General features: G+C 41.3%; 2 protein-coding genes across 2 annotated transcripts; both read left to right on the top strand.

Moving 5' to 3' along the window:
* The first annotated feature begins 465 nt into the window (after nucleotides 1-465).
* Nucleotides 466-10,966, top strand: ccdc180 (coiled-coil domain containing 180). The gene is made up of 37 exons (XM_021605367.3): nucleotides 466-1,384; nucleotides 1,481-1,650; nucleotides 1,862-1,950; nucleotides 2,080-2,189; nucleotides 2,392-2,520; nucleotides 2,614-2,724; nucleotides 2,808-2,903; nucleotides 2,995-3,158; nucleotides 3,341-3,460; nucleotides 3,581-3,660; nucleotides 3,754-3,842; nucleotides 4,127-4,246; nucleotides 4,352-4,525; nucleotides 4,659-4,774; nucleotides 4,904-5,036; nucleotides 5,136-5,178; nucleotides 5,281-5,408; nucleotides 5,498-5,682; nucleotides 5,779-5,954; nucleotides 6,059-6,239; nucleotides 6,359-6,505; nucleotides 6,605-6,749; nucleotides 6,868-6,984; nucleotides 7,115-7,210; nucleotides 7,366-7,452; nucleotides 7,646-7,824; nucleotides 8,051-8,121; nucleotides 8,351-8,414; nucleotides 8,560-8,637; nucleotides 8,736-8,805; nucleotides 8,962-9,106; nucleotides 9,207-9,367; nucleotides 9,783-9,920; nucleotides 10,027-10,138; nucleotides 10,224-10,329; nucleotides 10,469-10,610; nucleotides 10,746-10,966. Exons 1-37 carry the CDS (start codon nucleotides 1,325-1,327, stop codon nucleotides 10,878-10,880), a joined length of 4,467 nt encoding a protein of 1,488 aa, XP_021461042.3. The 5' UTR covers nucleotides 466-1,324; the 3' UTR covers nucleotides 10,881-10,966.
* Nucleotides 10,967-20,018: 9,052 nt separating this feature from the next.
* LOC110525337 (uncharacterized) lies at nucleotides 20,019-25,452 on the top strand. The gene is made up of 2 exons (XM_021605365.3): nucleotides 20,019-20,298; nucleotides 22,385-25,452. The coding sequence occupies exons 1-2, from the start codon at nucleotides 20,109-20,111 to the stop codon at nucleotides 23,311-23,313; spliced, it is 1,119 nt and encodes a 372-aa protein (XP_021461040.1). The 5' UTR covers nucleotides 20,019-20,108; the 3' UTR covers nucleotides 23,314-25,452.
* The last annotated feature ends 1,752 nt before the right edge of the window (nucleotides 25,453-27,204 follow it).

Below are 27,204 nucleotides of genomic sequence, written 5' to 3'. Positions count from 1 at the left end.
ATCTTTGCTTGTACTTCTTAATGTGCATTTTTTGTCATGCAAAAGCAGAGGAAATTGGATAATGTAGCTAATACGAAAGGCAAAGAAAAGTTGGTGTTGTCACTAGTTACTACAGCCACAAAATCAAAATGAGCTATTTTGTAAAAATTCAAGAAAACTTAACATTTACTTTTTGCTCTTAATTTAAGGTTAGGAGTGTGGTTAAGGTTAGGATTCAGTTTTGTTTTAAAATCATGTTTTAAGATGATACATTTTAGAAATGGGCGTGGTTTATGACTTGAAAACGGGTCAGTTTGTAACTTTCACAAGGTTGGAGTAATAACATGTTCAACTACTTAAGACATTGTCTCGAATCTAGGATGTGCCTTCAGATTTTGAGAAAATTAACAGCTAAGGAAGAATTTTTCACATCTCTTATTTATTTCTCAACCCCCAAAGCCCAGTCTGGTCTGCTTAAGCGTTCCTGGAAGTCTCTCGATGTTTTTTTTATTTATTTATTTATTTTACCTTTATTTAACCAGGTAGGCAAGTTGAGAACAAGTTCTCATTTACAATTGCGACCTGGCCAAGATAAAGCAAAGCAGTTCGACAGATACAACAACACAGAGTTACACATGGAGTAAAACAAACATACAGTCAATAATACAGTATAAACAAGTCTATATACAATGTGAGCAAATGAGGTGAGAAGAGAGGTAAAGGCAAAAAAGGCCTTGGTGGCAAGGTAAATACAATATAGCAAGTAAAACACTGGAATGGTAGTTTTGCAATGGAAGAATGTGCAAAGTAGAAATAAAAATAATGGGGTGCAAAGGAGCAAAATAAATAAATAAATTAAATACAGTTGGGAAGGAGGTAGTTGATAGGGCTAAATTATAGGTGGGCTATGTACAGGTGCAGTAATCTGTGAGCTGCTCTGACAGTTGGTGCTTAAAGCTAAATGTTGCGTCTCTGGGTTTTGAAACTCTGTGTTTACTTGTTACAAACGAACCCGAGATGGCTTCGAGGATATGTTGTCATAGCGACGAATGGACGCTCTGCCTGGCTCGGATGGTATCGTGAGTTCGCATCCTAGCTAAACTCAATCGAACTTGAGCTAATAACGTGATAGCCAAATAAGTATTAACTCTATATTATATAGCTAAAATAGAACACAATGTATTGTCATGCAATGTATATTTTCAACTATGGCTAGGGCTTGGCGCTTGAGCTGTTTTGCAAAGTAACGTTACTGAAGTAGCAAATAACGTTAGCTAACGTTACAGTAGCTGCTTGATTACATTGCATGTTTAGGTAAACTACGTAAAACTCCTGTCTCGACATTATGGCTGAGACTCGTGTCATTCCAAGTGGGAAAGTCTACCGCCAGATGTTTGACGCCCAGGTAGGCTATGGGTTGTTTATTGATATGAAATGCTTTAAAAGTTTCGTAGTGTCTATGTTGTTGCATGTTAATGCCACGCATCAATTGTATCCTCAGGTTCAGCTGTCAAGGTCTCTACATGATACTCGGAGGAAACGTGAGACTAATGAAGGATTCTTACCAAGGGACAACCCTCCTCTTAGTAGGGACACAGACACTGGTCTGCAGCAGCGGATTAGAACTCTTCAGGCTGAAACCCACCAATGCTCAGAAGAAATGGCAGTTAGGTACAGGCACTGTGGAATACAAGTTGCATCCTCATACACATTCCCCATTGGGCACAGATGTAAATTCTATGTTTAATTTAATTTAAATTACATTGAAACAACATTGATTCAACCAGTGTGTGCCCAGTGGGTCATCGCTTATTGTCAATTTGTAATATTCATGTACTTTTGAAGGGTGTGTGAGTCTGTCTGACCCTGTTTGACACCACAGGGACCAACTGTTCTCAGGCATCAAGCATTGCCAGACGAGTGAGGAGCAGCTTGTTGAGGAGGAGATCCGTGGACTTCCTGACCATGTTGGCAAGTAGCACACTAAAGTTTTGCAGGCTTAAACATTGTAAGAGGGTGGGTGATGAGTGATGGTAGGCGAATGCAGACTTGTGCTTGTTTTGCCTGAGGTTATTGATCCCTTCCTTCTTATCTCCGCAGTGGCAGAAAAGCCAGGGTCAGACATCATTGACCGCCTGATGGAGAAAAAGCAGAGGAACCACCTAGAGGCTGTGGCACAGTTGTACAGGGACCTTTCTGTGCTCAGTGTGGTAGGCACCTTATATTCACAACGGTACCAAGTTTGAGTTTATATATTGAAGCAGTCATAGGCATAGTATAATAAACAAAAACATGAGTTACTGTAAGTTGGTACAATACAATTTTGAGTTATTCAATGTAATGGCTTGGTAATTATAATTATTACTATAATTCTAATAGTTTAGAACTGACACAATGCCTTATTGCTCGCAGGAGTATGAGACATTATTCAGGCAAACTGGGCAAGAGGTGCTGCACCAACTCTCAGTGTATGATGGCAATGTGGAGAGACAAATGCAGAGGATTGAAAATATTTCTGATTTGGAGAAGTTCACCTTACAGGTCAGAATGGCCTTAAATGGCTTTTCTTTTCATGACATCAATAGAATAAATAACCAACAACAACAATTTGAATTGTCACAACTGCTTTTACAGGGACTTCATGAGTTCTGGGATACAGTGAAACAAGAGTCAGTGATTAGGAGGAAGTGGATCAAGGATCTGGATGATACCCTGGCTAAGTATGAGTCTGACAGAACAGCCATGGTGAGTCTTATAGAACAGTACTATAAATGATCACTATGTAAATGACTTGATATTGTTCTTGACATTGTTCTATTGGTGTCCAGATTGCAGCATTGCTGAGAAAATACACAGGGAAACTGGAAAAAATCTGCTACGTAATGCCTTCAGATATCCACCGACTGATCAATAGAGAAGGAATGGTAGGATGTTCTTGGTGCATTATCATCAAGGTAGTGTAGAAATGACACTAACTGCAGTGCACAGAGACACTCATGTCGCCTCCCTCCGCAGATGATAAACCAGGCTATTCTAGCAAATAGACGAGCAGTGGCCAAGCTCCACCTGAACCTGATGGAGAATGATCTACAGAAGGAGGTATTCCACCGACTCCGATGGGAGGACAAACTGCAAGACTGGAAGAGCTTTAAGGTCCTTGGTGTGGTCAGCAGGTTCAAGTAGGTTGTTTCTTCAGTGTTCAACAAATTAATTCATCTCTTCCATGGAACTTCTAGTAGGCTATTCTGTCTTTAACTTTGACTACCAAAAAAAAGTCTGCCTCCTTATATTTGAGTTGTGGTATTTAGTGGCGTCATAATTCTTGGTTCACTTCTAAATCCCATCAACTTTTTGGCATTAGAGATTTCATGGGAAGCCCTCCAATCCAGGGTCCTAAGGACGTACAAGCTATTCTGGACACCATGAGTGCAGCACAGCAATCTTTTAGAGAAAAACGCATCACAATTCTTCAGTCACTCATGTGAGTGAGCAGGCAATTTCCCCTTGTTGTGAGATGAGTCAGTGTGTCACACTTAGTTAGGGATACATTAGACAGATATGACGACAATGATTGATTCATTGTCTCTGGGTTTATTTGTAGTGCCATGATACCTCCAAGATGTTCAAAGACTCTAATCGCTGAGTGGTATAACTCTTTGTCATCTGTCAACGAGCAAATTGGTGAGCAAATCCTTATTCTATACTGTCTTAATATTATGTTTATATACAAGTTTATATGCTTGTTCTGTGTTTTACATTTCTATGTTTCCTCAGATTGTATGCACATTGAATCAATGAGGAAGCTACATTCCTATTATGAAAATACTTGGCAAGAATGCCTAGCAGAGGTAGAACAAGTCAAGGTACATATCGGTCATGTTTTTCTTTTCCACCTTTTAGATCATCTTATTTAAAGCACATCTTAGGACTGATGCTGGAAAAATAGCACGAGCTAAGGCATGATGGTGCAGTGCACCTGGCCCTTGATAATTCATTGTGTCAATGTTTTCATTGAATCTGCCCCTATAAAATCAATTATTATTATATTATCTTTGAATTATAAATATTTCTCATTTCATTTGCTAATCTGGAAATGTACCCTGTAACCATGCCGAAGTCACATTTTCCTTTCCATTGGTTTACTTAGAAAGAGATTACTACATATGGGGTTTCTCCAGAAGAGATCCAGGATACTGTTAATGTTGAGTTCCTGCCTCTGATTGGGAAATGCCAGAGCCAGACTGAGGAGCACCTTGCCACCATGGATGTAAGTCCTGGGAAAAGAGAAAGACAACAACAGCACTGTATTTTCTATTCATCCTGTTAAAGGTTGGTGTTCCGTAATGCCCTGACTTTCCGTCTCTTACCCCAGAGAGCGTTTGAGTCCTTGGCCAAGAGAGCTGCTGTGCTAAGTAAGTCACTTTTCAAATTCACACGTGGGGCATCTCACCTATGGGAGGTGCACAGTGCTGGGCTGCAGAGGAGGGAGCAGCAGCTGCAAGACCAGCTGGACGAGGTGCGCTACAGTCAGGAGCATGAAATCCAGGTGAGCCTCATTCCCAGTTCCCACCACCAGCCCCCCCCCCCCCCCCCCAGCACTGCCCTGCCACCACAAGGATCAAGGATACTGATAGCAGAACAAGGTACCCTGATAACTCCCACTGCTGTCTGTTTTCCAGAAGAAGGAGGCTAATCTTGATGTTATGTTGGACAGACTGAGACAGGAGAGCACTGAAGAGGCACTCAAAATCGCACTGGAGAAGGCTCTACACTCCCTGGATGAAATAAAACTTGTGTAAGCTACTATTGTCTGTTTTTCCAGAAATATAATATTATTTCTCGACAGAAGGAGTTTTTTCTGAGCCTGGTCTCAACTTCACATGCAGACTAGGCGTTTCCTACAGCTGTTGTATGATTTCCGTAGATACATGCACTTCTACAAAGAAGAGGTGGACACAGTGGAGAGTTATCCTGCCATGGTCTTGGAGGAGCTGCACTCTTACAGCTTTGCTGTCAGTCGATTCTTCAACGTCAAGGAGATATATACTGGTAGTCAGGTACGGATCTAAGATGTAAAGCAAACCACTATTACTATAACGATTAGCCTTGTACAGACTATTTGTTAATAACTTTAAGGGTCTATCTTTTAACCACAGGACTCTGAGGAACTTCGCTCCCTTTATCCCGTCATAAACCTTGGTGAGTTGGATATTGTCCTTTAGCAGCATTCAATTTCATTGCTGTGACATTACTTCAGGATCCTATGTATGAGCAAACATTTGTGGGATGTTGGATCAATAGATTTAAGTGGGAGGGCCAGTGTGAAGAGGACAAGACAGACCACTGTACAGGGAAGGAAACGTTGTCCGGGAGGATTCCAGAAAAGTCCAAATCCAGCACATTCATCCTTTGATGAATTTGACACGGAGGTTCAAATCCATGCAACAACACAAACTGCTACTTTTATTTTACCATGGCAGTGTAGGCATGGAATATAAATTGTTTCTCCTTGCTGTAGGATGTCATTGATTCCCATCGGGAGTTTCTTGACTCTCAGTCCAGTGAGACATTCTGCACCTGTAAAGGCAATGTGTACAACGGTCAGAGCTTTGTCTCTCAATGGGACACGGAGCAGGATTCCATTCCATCTGAGATGGAGTTGGTTGTGTTCCCCAGAAGTCTTCTTGCAGATCTACAAAAAGAGTACAGGCCTGTATAAAACCATTTGTCTGTAGTACAAGTCATTATTTACTGTTGAAGGAGAGCCTCTTTCTGAACAATGTCCCTCTTTCCTCGTAGTATACGTCTGTTGTTTTTCAATCACCTCGAAGAGAGATATCAGACTGCTCTGACCAACACGATGAATATTGTGGCAGCCAAGAAGGAAGCACTGAAGTCAGAGCAGGATCTCCGGCTGCACCTCCACCAACCACGGGCTAAGAGAATCGAGGTGGACATCCACAATGTCCGTGCTGGTGAGAAGATTAACCCATCTCACCTTCCAAGTCCACTCTAAATAAACAGTCCTCCCAGTAGTTTACTGTAAATGTATGTACATTTGTCTGTCTGCCCTCTTTAGCGGAACTGGTACTGCACAGAGATCGTGTGGATAGGCACTGTAAAGGCATCTTGCAGGCCCTTGGCAACTGCCGAACGGACTTCCACGAACTCCAGATTCGACAGCACAAACTGACTGAGGACTTCAGATCCCAGATTTACAGCATGGAGGATGTCTTTACCTATGCCACCAAGTCAGACGTGTAAGGACATTTGTGGTTATCTAACAAAACATTTAGAACATCCATTTACGTGCAGTAATGATGACTTTTGTTGATCTTTTTCTCTTTGTCAATGCATCACTGCTCATCTCTGTCCTCAGGCTGGTTGGACTATGTGGTACGCTGCAATCCAATTTGGAGAGCCACATGAACATCATTCAGGCATCACAGAGAAACTTCAGACAGACTCTGGAGTCTAAGCTGGATGGCCTAAGAGAGACCAACGTCCAGTTAATCAAATCCTTTAAGTAGGAGTTGTTCCTCTATCCTGAGTTGTTCCTCTATACTTTTTTAATAGGGTGTCAAAGTACGGATTATTTGGTAAAGGATGGCCTTTATGCCTGCAGGCTGTTCTCAGATGGAGGGAACTTCACACCCAAAGAGATAGAGGCGCATCACAAACGGATTGAGAAAATGGTTAAACGTATCGACTCCAACGACGAGGCTATAATGCTGGATATGGAGGGGACAGAGTCCAAGTGTCTGGAGCTGGTATGAACTTTAACTAAACTCAAAGAAAAGTGACATTACATTTGTTTTGACCCAGATTATTTCAGTGTTACATATTTGTGCTGAGCTTTGCCATACCAGTGTTGCATTTACCCCTTAGGCGAAGGATGTGATAAACAGATTTGAGGAGAAATTCCACTTTTTGACAGTGGATTTGAAGTTTCTGGAGAAAATCCAAGGAATGCTAACAAATACACAGGTTCAGATAAAAACAGAGGTACATTATTATATCTGGTCTGCCCGTCTCTCATGATATCTCTCGTTTACTGTCTTGCATCCCTCTCTTGCCATTACTCATATCTTAACATACACCCACAGGTCAAAATGTGTCTGCTTCTATTTTACAGGCAACAAAGAGCAACATGCAAAATAAGAAAATCAACAGCCTCCTGACAGAGTTAAAAAGTTTGGTAGATACTTGTGCCAGAAGCAGTCCAGAAAAGGTACTAAACTCAATCCAAATGTGTGCTGATTGATTTATATTTTTCTATTGTAAAAGACTACTAGACAGAGCATAGCACATCATTTTTGTTGCATCAATAACAGCATATTTGTACTATTTTTCCTAATATATGTTCATTCATTTTCCCTCTTGTAGACAGTGACGACAGATGATGTTTTCACTTTTACGTGGTCTATAATAGAGGAATTGAGGGCACGATGCCATTATCTCCAGTGCTTTTTGGTAAGTGTGTTGCAATGGATATAAAGTCTTCTATATAAACATACATAAAGACAGCTTACCCAAAAACACATTGTTATATGAGAAATAGACTGCAGTGGATTTTACTATGTTGTTGTTGATCCATAGTTTTTATTGTTGCATTGACCATGACTGAGGTCCAGCTGGGGTTTAATGCAGTGTGTTTTGTGTGCAGAACCCTTCCATGGCAGTACTGATGCCTGAATGCCCTCTCCAGGGGGCCTTCGCTGTAGCAGCACGTCCAAAGTCCCGCAAGTCAGCAAGCCCTGCCATAGACGGTCTGCTCCAGCCCAGCCGCATGGGGGTGTCCTTCATGGATGATGTGGCCGTGGGGGTCATCCGGGGACTGCTGAGGTCAGAGAGAAGCTCACACAGCCTCTAATAATACAATTGGTAACTCTGTTTATAAGGCCATAGAGAATCATGTTCATATAGACAGTATCCATTTAGGAAAGCGGCTGTCAGAACTCCCTGGTCAAAGACGAGATGTATTAGGTCCAAATAGGCCAATTTAATGACTGATCTTTTACATGAGAAATGCAGTGAAAAGGAGAACTGACATTCTCTGATGATTCCTCAGGCTAAGCAAGCCTAAAGTCACCCAGGAAGCCAATTCAGAGTCGACAGAGAGGGTCTCAGCAGCAGTCACAGGTACCAGCCATGTTGGCTTACAATGATGTCACCCACTTCAGAGGAAGGATGGAATTAAATCTAGCCAATAAGAACTAGCCTGGTGCCCAGACTCTGAGCAATATTGCTGTTTGTACTTAGCTATACTAACGTACTATGTGGTCTGTCTGGCTCCAAGGATAAGAACAAATGCAAAAGTCATGCTGCTTCCAGTAAGATGTAATGTTTTGTCCCTCTGTGCTCTTTGTAGTCAGGTTGTCGTCTCCTATCGGGCAGAGGTCAGGGGATTCTGCCGAATCTGTCAGTGCACAAAGGTCAGAGGGAACCTTCTCTGTGTCGTTATCACTGGAGCACAATCATGCAGAAATCACTTGTAGTAACAGTAGAGTTCCTGTATAGCTTAGTATTGCTGGTCAGTTTACATGGAGACCTAAGCACTCTCATCTATTTATTTTATAGTGTGAAGAGGTTTTCTAAACCCACTCGCTTTGACAAGAGATTCCAGGTGTTTGGTCCCAAACCAGAGACACATGGCGTGTGAGTAGTCCTTAATAGCACAGCAGCATGCCTTACGGAGATCAATGCTTTGCAGATCAATACTGATTTAAATTCTCTCACTTCTGTCATTCTTTCAGAACTACCTTCAAAAGTTTGATAACCAGCATTCTTTGGAAGACCAATGATATTCTTCTCCTGGTTGCTGAGGTAACAGCTCATTCGTTATAATCTGCAGTTAAACCCAATATTGCCATGTGTCATTTGATCCTATGTTATTTGTAGTAAAGTCTAATATTCCCAATTATCACAATCTTCCCAATGTTAATTGTCAGTAACACTACTTTAATTGTTTGTGGCGATCAGGAGTTCTATAAGAAGAAGGAACGCCGGCCTATCACAAGGCCTCAGTACCTCCAGGAGACGTTTGAACAATGTGCTGAGGAGATTAACAAAAGGCTGCTCGTCTACCAGAGCCAAACTCAGGACTACCACAACAACTGTCTGCAAGGTTAGCATGGACTTTTGCATTTCCATCGATTGGGTACAGTTGAGGCACATTTTCTCCCCCTTCCTCTCCTTCCTGTCACGTGTTCCCTGACTTTGGACAGAATTCCGACAGCAGCTGAAAGACATTGAGGAGGGTCTTTCCAAGGTGCCAGGGGTGCTCATCTCTAAACTGGGAGAACAACACCTGAGGAGCCTGAGCCAGGACACAGACAACATCCGTCAACAGCTAGGCATCACTCTGCATGAGAGCGAGGGGAGGAAGGTACTGTCGCCTTGTTTAAATGTCTTTCCTTGAGGAAATCTCTGATCTGACAAGGGAAGATTGGTGAAAGCAATAGAGTGGAAACCATGGGCTGGATTCAATCCGTATCGCCAAAGGTCCGCGTTAAAATTTAAAGGCAATTTCCGATTGAGCCGACATGCAGTATTTACAGTGACTACAGTCTCTGCGACCGCGGGAACATTGTCTTTAACTATCAATGGCGCTATAAAGCAGACCTTCAGCGCGGATTGAATAGAGCCACCTTTAAATCTATTCACTCAGAAATCTGTAATTATCTCAGTGGAGGAAAGATGCATTATAAAATATATTCCAACGGGGGGTGGGAGGGGAGTCAGTCATACTAGTGAATCTCCTGGTGTGGAAAGGAATTCATGTCTGTAACTTGTCCTTTCAGAAAAAGCACAGTGGCAAGCTGGGTGTGCGTCTGAGCCATCCTGCTTGTGAGAAAGAGTTGGAGGCCTTGAATCGTGCTGAAGAGGAGAGACAAAGAGAGCTGACCAATGCCATCAAGAACACTCTGCAAGAGCTACAAGTAAGCACTGACCATATCCACATCTGTTTTCACCTTATCAGCAGTAGGGAGTTGGCAATTCGGTGGCTGTGAGTCTCATGGATGCACATCATTTTGTGGATTTCAGGCATGTGTGAGGAAACATGGGGAGGAGTTTGTGAGAGCACTCACCTCTCTGACAGAGAACCTGCTGTTCCAGATGGACAACCTCCTGACCGTAGATGAGGTCCAAGTTGGCCGTAAGTCTCCATCCATCCTCGCAAGCCTTGTTGATTTAAAAGTCAAAATAACCGCCTTCTTGTTTGATCTGATCTGGAATTGTAGATGCTGAAATGAAGAGTGAAAATGTCACCACTCTAATTCGCCGAAAACAAGCTGGTATTCCGCTAGAGGAGAAGCAAAGTGCATATCTAATACAGCGAGGCAGCAGGTAAACGCAGTCTGGCAGTGAAAAGCACAATATGATGGTACAGTAAAGACTGCAGTAATATTTTCATATTGTGCACCTCTTTAAATGAATATGATTAATACAGTCCTGGAAATGTAACCATATATGACATATGTGGTAGAACGTGGCCAGGAATCTCTAACTTTGGATCCAGTACTGATGGTCCAGTGGAGCAACCATGCAAGAAAACAGCCTCCATCACCACTGCAAAGACCACCTTAGGCCACCTGAGAGCAGTGGAGGCCCGTGAATCTATGTACCAGGTAGGAGGCCAAGGCATTAACCTCAGACATGTGAGCAGACAAACCCAGAGGCTAGCTATAATACATAATATGACATATTAGAATGTTCAATTAAATAGGATGTTGTAATGTGTGTGTTTGGTTTGGGGCCCACAGTTCTATGAGCAGCGGCACAGGGAGGAGCTGGCCCGGGCCGTGCAGGAGAGCCAGGTCCAGAGGACGGAGGTGCAGTGTTGGGAGGAACACTGGAGAGGCTTACTGAACACTCTGACCCAGCTCAACGCTGAGTGAGCACCTAGCAACTCCGCACCAGAGCTCACAGTTTTCTACAGCAGGACTAGACTAGATTAAAATGAGATTTCCAGTGACAAATAAAATCATGGTTTGCATTTTTCTTTCTCTTTCTGCCACTAAGGGATTGAAAATACTGCTTCGGCAAAATTGCGTATGTGTGACTAATATTGTCTATAAAACACAATATTCAATACACAGAGCGTAGATTTTTGTTAATTCTGGCCGTGATTTTATCAGATCGCAGATGGTAGACTATGGCTTTTAAAGGCAATGTTCGGTAAATGCTGTATATGTCAGATCAATCTGAAATTACCTTCAAAAACTGCATTTTCGACTGCAGTGAGCTGTGCTATGGATAGAATCCCAGACAAACTCTTTACAATGAATGCAACTTTGTTGTTGTTATACATTATTTTTTATTTCAAGTGTTGTGGTCTTCATAATTCCACATGAAGAAATTGTTATAAGGTCCAATGTAGCCATTGTTTTATGCCATCATCAAATCATTTCTGGGTAACAATTTAAAGTACCTTGCTGTGATTGTTTTCAATTAAAATGGTCAAAAATAAATAGAAAATTAAAATGAAATGTTGGCAGAGAGGTTTGGAACTCTTCTTATTGGTCTATTCCAGGGGTATGTGCCATTCAGGATTTTGATCTAACTAGGCACCACACCAGACCAACTGAGCTAATTGATCAGTTCAGTGATTGACTAAATTCAACACACCTGGTCTTCCAGGTCCGTAAAATAAAAAACATGAAGTGCTTGCACACTCCATACCATGGTTACCTACCTCTGGTCTATTATCTAATTTACCGCATGGTGACGTCACCATGGAAGGCCAACATATCAGCGGTCTAAGGCATTGCCTCGCCGTGCTTGAGACGTCACTACAGATCCGGGTTCGATTCTTGGCCGTGCCCAAGAGACCTGCGGCGCACAATTGGCCGAGAGTCGTCCGGGTTAAACAGTCTCCAGTTGTACAGTGTTTCTTTCACCCAACACATTGGTGTGGCTGGCTTCCAGGTTAAGCGAGCAGTGTGTCAAGAAGCAGTGCACCATGGCAGGTTTTCGGAGGACGCTACCAATTGGATATCACGAAAAAGGAGAACAATAAGAATCTGCATAAAGTAAATATGCGCATTCCTACCAGTGATATGTTTCCACCAAACTGACTTGTTGCAGATAAATAAATTGCATGATGACAGTGCACACAAAAATGTACTGCTTAAGTTTTCACATGCGGCATTGTTTAAAGTGGCCAGTGATACATTTTTACATCAATTTTTCCATTATTAAAGTGGCTGGAGTTGAGTCAGTATGTTGGCAGCAGCCACTCAATGTTAGTGGCCTTGAGATAGAAGCTGTTTTTCCTTCTCTCGTTCCCTGCTTTGATGCACCTGTACTGACCTCGCCTTCTGGATGATAGCGGGGTGAACAGGCAGTGGCTCGGGTGGTTGTTGTCCTTGATGATCTGTATGGCCTTCCTGTGACATCGGGTGGTGTAAGAGTCCTGGAGGGCAGGTAGTTTGCCCCCGGTGATGCGTTGTGCAGACCTCACTACCCTCTGGAGAGCCTTACGGTTTTGGGTGGAGCAGTTGCTGTACCAGGCGGTGATACAGCCCAACAGGATGCTCTCGATTGTGCATCTGTAAAAGTTTGTGAGTGCTTTTGGTGACAAGCCAAATTTCTTCAGCCTCCTGAGGTTGAGGAGGCGCTGCTGCGCCTTCTTCACCACGCTGTCTGTGTGGGTGGACCAATTCAGTTTGTCCGTGATGTGTATGCTGAGGAACTTAAAACTTACCTCCCTCTCCCCTACTGTCCCGTCGATGTGGATAGGGGGGTGCTCCCCCGTTGAGTGTGAGGTTATTTTCCTGACACCACACTCCGAGGGCCCTCACCTCCCTGTAGGCTGTCTCGTAGCTGTTGGTAATCAAGCCTACCACTGTAGTGTCGTCTGCAAACTTGATGATTGAGTCGGAGGCATGCATGGCCACGCAGTCGTGGGTGAACAGGGAGTACAGGAAAGGTCTCAGAACGCACCCTTGTGGGGCCCCAGTGTTGAGGATCAGCGGGGTGGAGATGTTGTTACCTACCCTCAACACCAGGGGGCGGTCCGTCAGGAAGTCCAGTACCCAGTTGCACAGGGCAGGGTCAAGACCCAGGGTCTCGAGCTCGATGATGAGTTTGGAGGGTACTATGGTGTTAAATGCTGAGCTGTAGTTGATGAACAGCATTCTCACATAGGTATTCCTCTTGTCCAGATGGGTTAGGGCAGAGTGCAGTGTGGTTGCGATTGCGTCGTCTGTGGACCTATTGGGGTGGTAAGCAAATTGGAGTGGGTCTAGGGTGGAGGTGATATGGTCCTTGACTAGTCTCTCAAAGTACTTCATGATGACGGAAGTGAGTGCTACGGGGCAGTAGTCATTTAGCTCAGTTACCTTAGCTTTCTTGGGAAAAGGAACAATGGTGGCCCTCTTGAAGCATGTGGGAACAGCAGACTCGGATAGTTTCTTATGACAAATGTTTTTGTTTTTAGGGGTGTGACTGCATCTAGGGTGTTGCGCAAGGTTAAATTGAGATCCTCAGTTAGGTGGTTAACTGATGTTTGTACTCTGACATCCTTGGGTAGGCGGAGGGAGTCTGGAAGGGCCTCTAGGAATCTTTGGGATGTCCGAAAATGTATAGCACGACTTTTGATGATTCTTGGTTGGGGTCTGAGCAGATTATTTGTTGCGATTGCAAACGTAATAAAATGGTGGTCCGATAATCCTGGACTATGAGGAAAACCATTAAGATCCACAACATTTATTCCACGGGACAAAACTAGGTCCAGAGTGACTGTGGCAGTGATTAGGTCCGGAGACATGTTGGACAAAACCCACTGAGTCGATGATGGCTCCGAAAGCCTTTTGGAGTGGGTCTGTGGACTTTTCCATGTGAATAATAAAGTCACTAAAAATTTGAATATTATCTGTCATGACAAGGTTCGATAGGATTTCATGGAACTCAGTGAGGAATGCTGTACATTGCCCAGGAGGCCTGTAAACAGTAGCTATAAAAAGTGATTGAGTAGGCTGCATAGATTTCATGACTAGAAGCTCAAAAGACGAAAACATATTTTTTTTTGTAAATTGAAATTTGCTATCATAAATGTTAGCAATACCTCTGCCTTTGCGGGATACGAAGGGATATGGTCACTAGTGTAACCAGGGGGTGAGGCCTCATTTAACACAGTAAATTCATCAGGCTTAAGCCATGTTTCAGTCAGGCCAATCACATCAAGATTATGATCAGTGATTAGTTCATTGACTATAACTGCCTTGGAAGAGAGGGATCTAACATTAAGTAGCCCTATTTTGAGATGTGAGGTATCACAATCTATTTCACTAATGGCAGGAATGGAGGAGGTCTTTATTCCAGTGAGATTGCTAAGGTGAATACATGTTTAGTTTTGCCCAACCTAGGTCGAGGTATAGACATGGTCTCAACGGGGATAGCTGAGCTACACTCACTGTGCTAGTGGCAGACTCCACTAGGCTGGCAGGCCAACAGCCTGCTGCCTGGCCTGCACCCGATCTCATTGTGGAGCTAGGGGAGTTAGAGCCCTGTCTGTTTGTAGATAAGATGAGAACACCCCCCCAGCTAGGATGGAGTCTGTCACTCCTCAGCAGGTCAGGCTTGGTCCTGTTTGTGGGTGAGTCCCAGAAAGAGGGCCAGTTATCTACAAATTCTATATTTTGGGAGGGGCAGAAAAACATTTTCAACCAGCGATTGAGTTGTGAGACTCTGCTGTTGAGCCCATCACTCCCCCTAACTGGGAGGGGGCCAGAGATAATTACTCGATCCCGACATCTTTACAGCTGATTTACACTCTGGAGCTATGTTGCAGTGACTACAGTGACTGTTTGGTGCCCTCTGATTGTTTCATCCTAACATCGTTGGTGCTGACGTGGATAACAATATCCCTATACTCTCTACACTCGCCAGTTTTAGCTTTAGCCAGCACCATCTTCAGATTAGCCTTAACGTCGGTAGCCCTGCCCCCTGGTAAACAGTGTAGTATCGCTGGATGATTAGTTTTAAGTCTAATACTGCAGGTAATGAAGTCGCCAATGACTAGTGTTTTCAATTTGTCAGAGCTAATGGTGGGAGCCTTCAGCGTCTCAGACCCTGTAACGGGAGGAGTAGAGACCAGAGAAGGCTCAGCCTCTGACTCCGACTCGCTGCTTAATGGGGAGAAACGGTTGAAAGTTTCTGTTGGCAAAATGAGCGACACAGGTTGAACATTCCTACAGCACTTCCCTCCAGAAGCCGTGAGAAAGTTGTCCGGCTGCGGGGACTGTGCAAGGGGATTTATACTACTATCTGTACTTACTGGTGGCACAGACGCTGTTTCATCCTTTCTTACACTGAAATTACCCTTGCCTAACGATTGCGTCTGAAGCTGGGCTTGCAGCACAGCTATCCTCGCTGTAAGGCGATCGTTCTCCTGTATATTATGAGTACAGCGACTGCAATTAGAAGGCAACATGTTAATGTTACTACTTAGCTTCGGCTGGTGGAGGTTCTGACAAACCACGTCCAGATAAAGCGTCTGGAGTGAAAAAGTTGAATGAAAAAAAGTTGAGCGAGGGAAAAACTAAAAAATATATACGGTAATTAAAAACCGTAAAGTTGTCAGGTAGCAAAGTAAGGTTAGCAATAAAACGCACAGCAGCACGTAAACAAGTCTGTCACCTTGATTACTCCAATTTGTCTCTCGACACGTTCTAAACTTTAATTCTGAAGGCTAAGTTGCAGAAACCTCATGATGGGTATAGGTGAAATTTGAGTATCATGTAGTAGCCTAAACCTATCAATGTTACATTGAGCTGGGTGAATGAAATATTAATGGCATTCATCCAATATGCTGTAATAGAAATAAGGCCATGCTCATACATAAAAAAAAAATTGGCCTCCCCAATCTTAAAACGGCAACGACCACCAATGTAACTCATCCAGAGCTCTTTGAATTCTGGCAGAAAGCCATTATAAGATATCTGATGGGAAACATTTAGTAGTGAAATACATTTTATCGATAGCAATTTGAATGCACAGAGATAAGTTGACGAGAACCTGAAGCCCATTGTCATGCCATTCATCCACCGCCATCACCTCATGTACTCACCAGACATTTCACCCATAGAGCATGTTTGGGATGCTCTGGATTAACGTGTATGAAAGCGTGTTCCAGTTCCCGCCAATATTCAGCAACTTCGCACAGTCATTGAAGAGAAGTGGGACAATATTCCAGAGGCCACAATCAACAGCCTGATCAACTCTATGCGAATGAGATGTTGCACTGCATGTGGCAAATTGTGGTCACACCAGATACTGACTGGTTTTCTGATCCACATCCCTACCTTTTAAAAATTTGCTCCATGGCTCAGTTGGCCAAGTGGAGGCAAGGCTGTTTGGCTCAGCTGCAAAGAGGAATAACTGTGCAACTCTTTCTGTGTAATTAACCATGCCATGCTGGTGGGTGGTAGCATTTAAATAAAACCCGGCCCTGACACGAAACTTTGGCTGAAAATCATTTGCAAATCATTTGCATTTCAAAGGAAAAGACACGTCATTGATATGGATTTCCACAAATGTCCCACTTACATTGCAAAAAGTGTTCTGGTTCTTATTAATATACTTCAGAATCCAATTTATTTTACAAGTATTATTTAGAGTATTAAAATCTAAAACCTCAGAACCTCCATGTTTTTGGATATTACTGAGTATATCTTTCCATAGATAGTGAGGCTTGTTCCGCCAAATAAAATGATAAAGAATGTTATCTAAGTCTGTTACAATTTGAAGGGGTAAGTCAAGTGATAACGAGATATAAACGATCTGGATAACCCTTCAACCCAACCATATAATGAAATATCCCTCAGTAACCAGAGGTTCAATTTCTTCTTTGTTTTCTCAATAATGAGGTTAAAGTTTAATTTACTCCTTTGTTTTTCATCCTTGCATATAACAATTCCAAGATAAGTCACCTTATCTTTAATTGGGATACCATATACTTCCTGTAAAACACAGTCCTTGAGTGGAAATAAGACTGATTTATTGATATTAATTTTTAAACCTGAAACTATGGAAAAGTCTTCAATACAGGAAACTGCTTTAGAAATCTCATTCCCGTCTCTCAAAAATATGGTGGTATCATCAGCCAGATGACATCATTTAAATTCCTTGCCAAATGCTGAAATATCTTGACAAAGCCCTTTCTTGATATGAAGAGCCATAATTTGAATAGCCAATAAAAAATAAAATTGACTAATTGGGCCTAATGCAATGGCCAAAATCAAATCTTTGGGTTGTCCCGTGAGCTAATTTCACAGAGCTAGTACAACCACTATATAAAGTTGGGACTGCTTTAAAAACAAAAATCACCAGACCCCAAAAAGTTATTGCTTTGAATATAAACTCATGTTCTACAGTGTCAAAAGCTTTATATAATCAACAAACATAAGAAAACTATCATCAAGGATGAGGTCATTATAGTCAATAAGATCAACCTGATGTTGTGATCTAATGTGTCGACCATGCATAAAACCAGATTGTTCTTCATCAATTATGATGTAAGCCTTGTTTCAAGCTTTTAGCAAATACAATGGCAAATAACTTTCCATCATTATTCAACAGCCTAATGGGCCTCCAGTTGTCTATATAAAGACTATACTTATTAGATTTGGGAATCAAAGTAATTGCACCTTGATTTAAAGAAACCAGTAACTCCCATTTTTCTATTGATTCTTAGAACATAGCAAGAATGAAAGGAATCAATCGATCATTGAATGTTTTATAGAACTCACTTGTTAAACCATAATTTCCAGGGAATCTGTTGTCCTTAAGGCTTTATTTTTTGTGGATACTTTTTATGCCTTTTCTCCCCAATTTTGTGATATCCAATTGGTTGTTACAGTCTTGTCCCTTTGATGCAACTCCCCTACGGACTCGGGAGAGGCGAAGGTCGAGAGCCATGCATCCTCTGAAACACGACCCTGCCAATCTGCACTGCAACACCGACCGAAGTGACCGAAGTCAGCTTGCAGGCGCCCAGCCCACCATAAGGAGTTGCTAGAGCGTGATGGGACAAGGAAATCCCAGCCGGCCAAACCCTCCCCTAACCCGGAGGACGCTGGGCCAATTATAAGCTGCCTCATGGGTCTCCTGGTCACGGCCAGCTGTGACACAGTGTAACGGATGTGAAACAGCTAGCTAGTTAGCGGTGGTGCGCGCTAAATAGCGTGTCAATCGGTGACGTCACTTGCTCTGAGACCTTGAACTAGTGGTTCCCCTTGCTCTGCAAGGGCCGCGGCTTTTGTGGAACGATGGGTAACGATGCTTTGTGGGTGACTGTTGTTGATGTGTGCAGAGGGTCCCTGGTTCGCGCCAGGGTATGGGCGAGGGGACGGTCTAAACTGTTACAACAGCCTGGGTTCGAACCCAGGTCTGCAGTGACACCTCAAGCATTGCGATGCAGTGCCTTAGGCTTTTAATACAATCTTTTATTTCCATTTCAGATAACTCATCATCACAAAAATCCCTGAAATCATTATCTTCTGAGCAATGTTTTCTACATTGTTTAAGAAAGAATCCATATTAACTGGGCTGATGTATACAGATTCTGATAAAACTGGGCAACATGCTCTTTAGGATTTTCATTGGGTGTATTATTGATAATTAATTTACATACAGAATTCATTTCACCTGCCGTTTTTTCTGAAATAAAGAACTATTTTGTATTTTTCTCGCATTCTTACATCCATTTTTGCCTTGATCTTACAAACGCTCCCCGGACCTTTTCCTCATAGATACGGTCAAACTGCATTTGTATGGATGATAGCTCCAGTAATTCCTGATTCGTTAGATCAGATTTTTTTGTATAATCCATTATTCCATTTATGATGTTATATTCTTTTCGCACAAGCAACTTCTTTCCCCACTGAAATAGCCAAAAGCCTTATAAAATGTCATTAGTTCCCAGTAACTTCCAAAGGTATTCATATCACAAGCACGGTTCCAATATTTATCAATAATTCCTGCTACTTTTTTCTTAAATACTTAATTCTCTAGTAAAGTCTTATTACATTTTCAGCAAACATTACTAACTTTTTTGTTTGTTGACAAACCATGCATATTTATCTTTATTGAAATCCTTTTGTGGTGTGTTAAAATCGATGGTTAAATTGCGACTGTATCAATCTTGTCAGCCATATCTTCAGATATCAGCCAGAAATCAATACGGTATTCAATAGATACATCTTTGGTACTCCATGTAAACATCGTCTTATATAAGTTCTTATGTCTCCAAATATCTAAAACACCTACACTTAAACATATATTCCTAGTTGCTATCCTTAGGAGGCCATCTATCTAGATTATCATGTAATACTGTATTAAAATCTCTACCCCATATTACTTTGGCCTACAGAAATGTTGACATTTGACTTATTTTCCTCTCAATGTCTCTAAATAAAATAGTTACTTGACTTGTTATTGGTAGCATAATTCACAACAGGGAATTTAATTTGGTTGACATCTACCAAAAGCTTTTACCAACTGCATAATCTGCGCATTATCTTCTTCATGACTGTCTATGACCCTTAAAGTTGCCTTTTAAAATAGCGACACCTGCTGACCGATTGGTACCAAATGAAAGACAAATATAATTTCCCCATTGACACTTCCAAAACGCAGTATCTGTGGAACAGGCATGAGTTTATTGAATTAAATAAAAGTCGGAACTTTTACCCGTACAATAAAAAAAATAAAGACTTACTTTTAAATTTATTACGAATTGTTCATTATCCTAATCTGCTACGAAAAAGTCACTTCCGGTCAGGAATGGCGTGTTTTAAGGGACTCTCCTGTGATTGGCTAGTCTGGAAAACATCGGAGCGCTGAATTTGCAGTACCAAAGACAGAGAGTAAAGGTTGATCGGGTGTCATTGGCCACAGCGACTCATATTTTCCCCTTTCTCTAATATATCTGCCGCATGGAAAAGAACAACATACCCATTTCCCGGAATGTTAAAAATAAAAAAATAAATCTAATTCATTTCCTCGCACAGTAGGTGGCGGCAATACACCAATAGGCTGTAGTAGTCTGTCATTTAAGCTTAAAGAAGAAGAAGAAGAAGAAATAACACACTAGATAGCTAGCTACCAACCATTGTGTGAAAATGTCTAATATAGAGTTGTTGAGATTGATTTTCAACGAACGATTTAGAGCGTGTCCGAAACTATTCAGAGCTGTTGAAAAGACCATAACAGAGTACCAGGAAAATGTTTCCACATCGAAAGAGGAGAACGACTGTGTAAAGAGGCTGCTTGATTTCATCCTTCTACCAGAGATACAGTTACATAGAGCAGGTTTGTTACACGTTACGTCTCGTCATTAAACATTGGCAATTCGTTAATTTAGCTATTAAACATGGGTTATTTCTTGTTGATCAGTAGCGTCGGACTGGGGGAGCCCTAGCCCAATAATGGACTAAAGGAGCCTAACGTTAGGCTACTCCTTTAGCACCTATAAGGACATTGCATATTCTTTTATAAAAGCGACTTGGCTCTGGTAGCCAAAACAGTCAAATACTCTATCTAAACATGAATTAATTCTCAATTGCGCTACGTATCTAGAAACATAAATCCCTCTACTTTCATATCAAAATAATTTCAAATGCAAAATACACACTTACTCTACGGTGATTTAAAGTGGAGCTGACAGCATTTTAGCAGCATGAAATATTATAACATCTGCTCATGTACACGCCCCATGAAGAAAGAACATTATTCTCAAACGTTTCAGACAAGCGAGAACTTGAAAATGACCAAATTTAAGTGTTCGTCAATTCTTATTGTTTGGGAATTACATACACTAAGGCAGTTGTGAAAATGCTATAGCAATATAGAGTGGGAATGCGGCCGTGCGTTTGGACAATTTTTTTTTTTTAAATACGCCAATCAGAGCTACATTAGGCCTTTATGCAAACGAGCCATTTGAGATTGTTCCATTTGATTTCAATCACTTTTTGACCCCACCCCTTTTGATTTGAATTAAACTTTCCATACATATTTGTCCATGGTTGAAGTGGTCAGAAAGTGACTTTTTGGACTTGAATGCCAAAACATTTATGAGAGAGAGAGGTGCCCAAAGTTGACCCATTTTGCATAATAACCCACCATACCATGAGCCATCCATGTCTTCATCACTGGAAAATATATAACATGTATTTTTTCCTTTTTAAAATGATCAACAAAAAAAAAAAAATAGACATTTCTGCATATGTTGTAGTTAGACCATTTTTAAGATCTATGGTTTTTGTGTTGAGCCCGCCATCGGTTGAGACAGGGTGGGTCATGTCTAGGCTGATAAATGCTCAAAAAACAACAGGGTGTCCAGGGGCCTCCATTGATTTTGTTGAGTCACGTATCGTACAGTATGAACACACATAATACATAGGCAAAGTGTGTAGAATAGCAGGAAATTAGCTTTAAATTAACTAAATCTTCTCTGCACCAACGAAGGGTGTTAACAGTTTGGCGTCACATGGGCCACGAGGTGGGGGTTTGTTACTACGCCGATAAATGACAATATCCATCTGGAACTTTGCCATCTTGGAAATTTGTGTGACCGGACCTTCTCAAGTAGTAGTTGATTACCCGTGGCTTAGGTAATGAAAAGCACCGTCAGCTGTTTTTTACCTAACCTTTACATGGCAATACTTTCTACATCCTTGACTTGGAAGACACCGGTGTGGCTCCCATTGCTAGTTGCAGGTGGAACGTTTTGACTTAGAAAATGCTCTGTTATTAAATACATTTGTGCTACAAATTTAATGACAAATCCTTTTCTATATTCCAACGTTCCCCCTGCAATTAGCCATGGGAGTTTAGCAAGTATCGGTGACTTTCAAATTGAGAATGAAGAAAATGTCGCTAAATTAAGGTTAATCCAAAATATGGCAATTGCGGCTAAACACCAATGCACGACCTCGGACACAAGCTTTAGCTCTGCTGCTGAGGTTCCAGTTTACATTGCTAGGGGAGCTCGTGAGAACCCAAGGCTACATTGAGTGTACATTACAAAATGTTATGCTACAGTTTATTGCGGTGTGCTCTAATGAATATGATCCAGGGGGCACAACATGCAACGTCTCATTAAACGGAAACAATGCTGTTCTGAGCGACCAGTTGAAAAACTTTTATGGTGGTTTAGAGGGTGGATGTGTACATAAACCTTGGGATCATTCCGTTACATTAGTAATTCCATGAGCGTTGCAAATGAGTAAGAACATATGAAAGTAGATAATTGAAGAATTTACATTGAATGGTCCAAATAGGCATACAAATCTTTTCATGTGCATTCTAATGGTAAATTAGTTGTTCGCTGCACCTGAAATATTGCCAGGTTTACAGAAACCCTTATTTCAAATACGTTCTTTCTCCTTCCCTTCAGATCTCCAGAAAACCACAGTCTCTGAAGAGGAGGTTTACCTTGAGCAGAACCATTGTGAACAAGAATGTAGCCTCAGTCTGGAGCAGGACTCAAAACCCACACAGATTAAAGAGGAACAGGAGGAACTTATGACCAGCCATGGAGAAGAGCCATTTCAAGAGCTGAAGAATGATAAAGACTCTGTATTCATTCCTTTCAGTGTGAAAAGTGAGTATGACGAGTCCTCACATTTGAGCATAACCCGAAGTAAAGAATACAAAGACCGAGACCCCTCCACTAAACAGATCAAAACTGAACCTGGGGAAGAGGACTCATCAGAACTAGCCAGTGACTATAAGCCCATCACTGCAGTAAATCCAGCCTGTTCTGCAGCTCAGGGTGAAAATAGTGAAGTTATTGACTGGAATGAGAGTGAGGGACCTCTGTCCGCTTTGAAGACGCGGAAATCAAAAAGGATGCGGACAGAAAAAGTACAAAGCTCCCTTATCAGCTCTAAGGGCAGGAAATCCGTGGTGTCCCATCTGAAATCACCTATCAGGTCCAACTCTAAACAAATTACCCATATGAGGAGCTACCTAGAGGAGAAATTGCATCGCTGTCAGGATTGTGGAAAATGTTTTGCTCGAGGTGGAGTTCTGAAAAGGCATATGAGGATCCACACAGGGGAGAAGCCGTATTGCTGTCATGATTGTGGCAAAGCATTCACCCGAAGTGATTATATGAAAAGGCATATGAGGAGCCACACAGGGGAGAAGCCGTATTGCTGCCATGATTGTGGCAGAGCATTCACTCGAAGGGATTGCATGACACGGCATATGAGGAGCCACACCGGGGAGAAGCCATATTGCTGCCATGATTGTGGCAAAGCATTCACACATGACACAACATGTGAGGAGCCACACGGGGGAGAATCTGTATTGCTGCCATGATTGTGGCAAAGCATTCACTAGGAGTACACACATGACACAGCACATGAGGAGCCACACGGGAGAAATCGCATTGCTGTCATCATTGTGGAAAATGTTTTTCTCAAAAGGGAAATCTGAAATCTCATATGAAGAGCCATACAGGAGACAAACCACATCCATGTCATCTTTGTAACAAACATTTTACTGAAAGAAGTCATCTGAAAGTCCATATGAGGGTTCATACGGGTGATAAATAATTTCGCTGACAGGATTGTGACAAATGTTTTACTCAGCAATCCAATGTGAATAAGCATATAATGAAATGGCATATGAGGAGTCACAGAGGGGAAGAAACCACATTACTGCTAAAATAGTAGCAAATCTTTCACCACTGGTTTGGGATTGATGCTTCAAAACAAATGAAACCCTAAGAGGATGCATGGAGAGAATGCACAAAACATGACTGTACCCTGTGTGGGCATCAGACAGAAGATTGAGAGGTACATGTTTCAACTTCCAAGTGGAGACACGGTTCTTGTGGGGGTCTGAATAAATTAATGATTAATCTCTGAGAATATTGCATGATGCCCACATAGTTGTCTAACAGAGAGAAATTTGAGGATTTTTTTGCAACAGGAGTCCCTGCTCATTAGTTTGACATACAGGATATTTGACTGCAGTCCTCTGTAGATGCTACTTGAACTCATCAATTCACTGCATTATTTGATGTCTGTCCTACTGACCTTGGGAAACTGGTGGGAATCAAAAATCACCTCCACTACATTCGGACGTTTGATTTTGACTCCAGCATAAAAATGTATATAAAATGTTAGCATATCAAAATGATGATGTGAAAAATGAAGGCAGAACCTCAATGGTTAAGGAGAGATTAGTATTGGGGGATGAGAAATAAAGTTGACACTTAAAGATTCTCCTTTTCTTTTCTAAAGTAGGTATCTCTTTTTATCTTTATGTTAGGAATATTCTTTGAAACATTTAAATAAACAATTGATTTTGTTTATTTGACTGGGCATGAAAACTAAAATCCATGTCATGCATGGATGAGGGATTTTTATAAAGTAAAAATACTTTGAAGTACTACTTTTTATATTTTTGACAACTTTTAGATTTACTCCACTACTTTTGTAAAGAAAAGAATGTACTTTCTATTCCATACATTTTCCCTGACACCCAAAAGTACTCTTTACATTTTGAACGCTTAGCAGGACAGGAACATTTACCAATTCACACATTTATCAAGAGAAAATCCCTGGTCATCCCTACTGCTTCTGATCTGGCAGACTCACTAAACACAAATGCTACATTTGTAAATTATGTTTGAGTGTGGCCCTGGCTAGCCATAAATAAATAACAAAATATTGCTGTCTGTTTTGCTTAATATAAGGACTTTGAAATGATTTATACTTTTATTTTTAATACTTAAGTATATTTAAAACCAAATACTTTGACTTTCACTCAAGTAGAATTGTACTGGGTGACTTTCTATCAAGTATGATAATTGGGTACTTTTTCCACACTGTAAATAGCAATATGATCATGGCACACCCCACCACATCCATCAAACGGGAGCAAAGATACTCAACATACCTCATACTGTTGAAGAATGGTGCACTTTACTTGAGTATTTATGTTTCTGACAACTTTTACTGCTCTACATTCCTAAAGAAAATATGTACTTTTTACTCCAATTCATTTCCTCTGACACCTAAAAGTACTTGTTACATTTAGAATTCTGAAGCAAGACAGCAAAATGGTGCAATTCATGGACTTGTCAAGAGAACGCGCGGCCATCCCTAATGCTTCTGATCGAAATGGCGTCTGTGTTGGAGTATGCCCTTTGCTGTCCTTTAAATGTAAAAATGTTTTAATAATTGTGCCGTCCGGTTTGCTTACATCTACATTTGCATAGGGAGTGATGTCAGACTTTCTGGCATAGCCAGAGCCCAGCCTGGGAGGCAGTATTTAAAAGGGCTGTATCACAACCGGCTGTGATTGGGAGTCCCATAGGGCGGCGCACAATTGGCCCAGCGTCGTTAGGGTTTGGCCGGGATAGACCGTCATTGTAAATACGAATTTGTTCTTAACTGACTTGCCTATTTTAAATAAAGGTTACATAAATAAACTGTCTAACGAATCCAACAGTTGTGGTTTCATCTTGCTGTGATATTGTCTGCCAGATTGTCATTTTTTAATGTTGTGAGAGCTCAATCATTTAATAGAATTGGAGCAAGACTACTTTCTCTTGGTCACAGACGGACAAAAGCACTTCTTGCTTAAAGTTGAAGTTGTAACGAGTCTGCACACATTTTAATGGTGTCTCTGCCTCTTGGAGGACATTTAGTAGACAATTCTCTGCTGTAAGTTATATGAAATAGTTCCAAAATTGTACTGTCACTAAGTTATGTTATAACCGTAAAATAAATTATTAAAGGGGAAAGGTGTTAATATATTAAAATAATTTCTGTCATTTCAAGCTACATTTTTTGGGGAATAGGAAATAAAAAAATATTTTTCATAATATTTGAGATTGAGTCCTCAGAAGTGAGTACATCTCAGCAATTTATACAAACAATGTTCAAGACCTTTCTTAAACTATGCAACATGACCAGTTATTTTTTATGGCCATCATGAAAAATAATTACATTTTGGTATGTCTATTTAGGGAGAAATCTAAATGTTGACATATCATTCAACTGGTTATAAGGAATTTGATTCATAGTAAAAACAGTTTTTTTACTTTACTCAAGTAGTATTTTACTTGGTGACTCACTTTTTTACTTGAATAATTGTTTACTTATTATTTCATCATTACTTTTACTCAAGTATGACAATTGGGTACCTTTTCCATCTTTGACCATTCAAACCATCGCAAAACCTTAGCCTGAATTTCCGTGGGAGATTCTCATTTGGATTTGCTCAACTCCTGTGTCATCTCACCCCTTTTTGAAAAAGTTAAGGTAACCAAGAAGGTACAGTGCTATTTCAGGATCCTTGGGACATCCCTACCCTAACCTTTACCCATTATGTCAACATTAATGAGGTAGGGATGTCCCAAGGACCCCAGATAGCACGGACCTATTGAAATGTAGCTATGTAGCCTCTGTTTTCTGTTTGCTAGCTAATAAGTATGTTTGTATGCACATGTACAGTATGTTCATATTGGTATACTTACCCATTCTACTTCCTCTTTTGTTTACCTGTTGCCAAGGAGGCCCTCCAAATAAGAAGACTGGAGGCCATTGTTGGTAAGATTAACATTGTTTATCAAATGTTTTTCTGTGTTGTCTTATGTGACCTCTGCTGGCAGATGATTGATAATGGCTTCTAGTTGGTTGTCTCTTGTACTTGTCTTTATTTTCTAAAAGGGTACATGGTGGAGAAATGTGATTGCAACAAGAAACAGGACCAAGATACATAAGTCAAAGCTGAATAAAGACAAGGCCTCAAATGAATTTAATAAAATAAATATATTTGCATAATCTTATTTCTTGTTTGATATAACTAGTTAGAAACTTGAGTTAATAAAATGTGCACTTGGCACTTGTAAAGATTAAGATGGGCAAAAGAACAGGCACTGGACAGAGGAACTCTGCCTAGAAGGCCAGCATCCCGGAGTCGCATCTTCACTGTTGACATTGAGACTGGTGTTTTGCAGGTACTATTTAATGAAGCTACCAGTTGAGGACTTGTCCTCTTCCTCAGTTGTGCACCGGGGCCTCCCACTCCTCTTTCTATTTTGGTTAGCACCAGTTTGTGCTGTTCTGTGAAGGGAGTAGTACACAGCGTTGTACCAGATCTTCAGTTTCTTGGCAATTTCTCGCATGGAATAGCCTGATGAGTTTCAGAAGAAAGTCCTTTGTTTCTGGCCAAATGCTGATGCTCCAGATAATC

Source organism: Oncorhynchus mykiss, chromosome 6, assembly GCF_057628025.1.
Source record: "Oncorhynchus mykiss isolate SJ-2025 chromosome 6, ASM5762802v1, whole genome shotgun sequence".
NCBI classification, from domain to species: Eukaryota; Metazoa; Chordata; class Actinopteri; order Salmoniformes; family Salmonidae; genus Oncorhynchus; species Oncorhynchus mykiss.
Note: the sequence above shows the minus strand (reverse complement) of the source record. Positions and strands in the feature narration are given on the sequence as shown.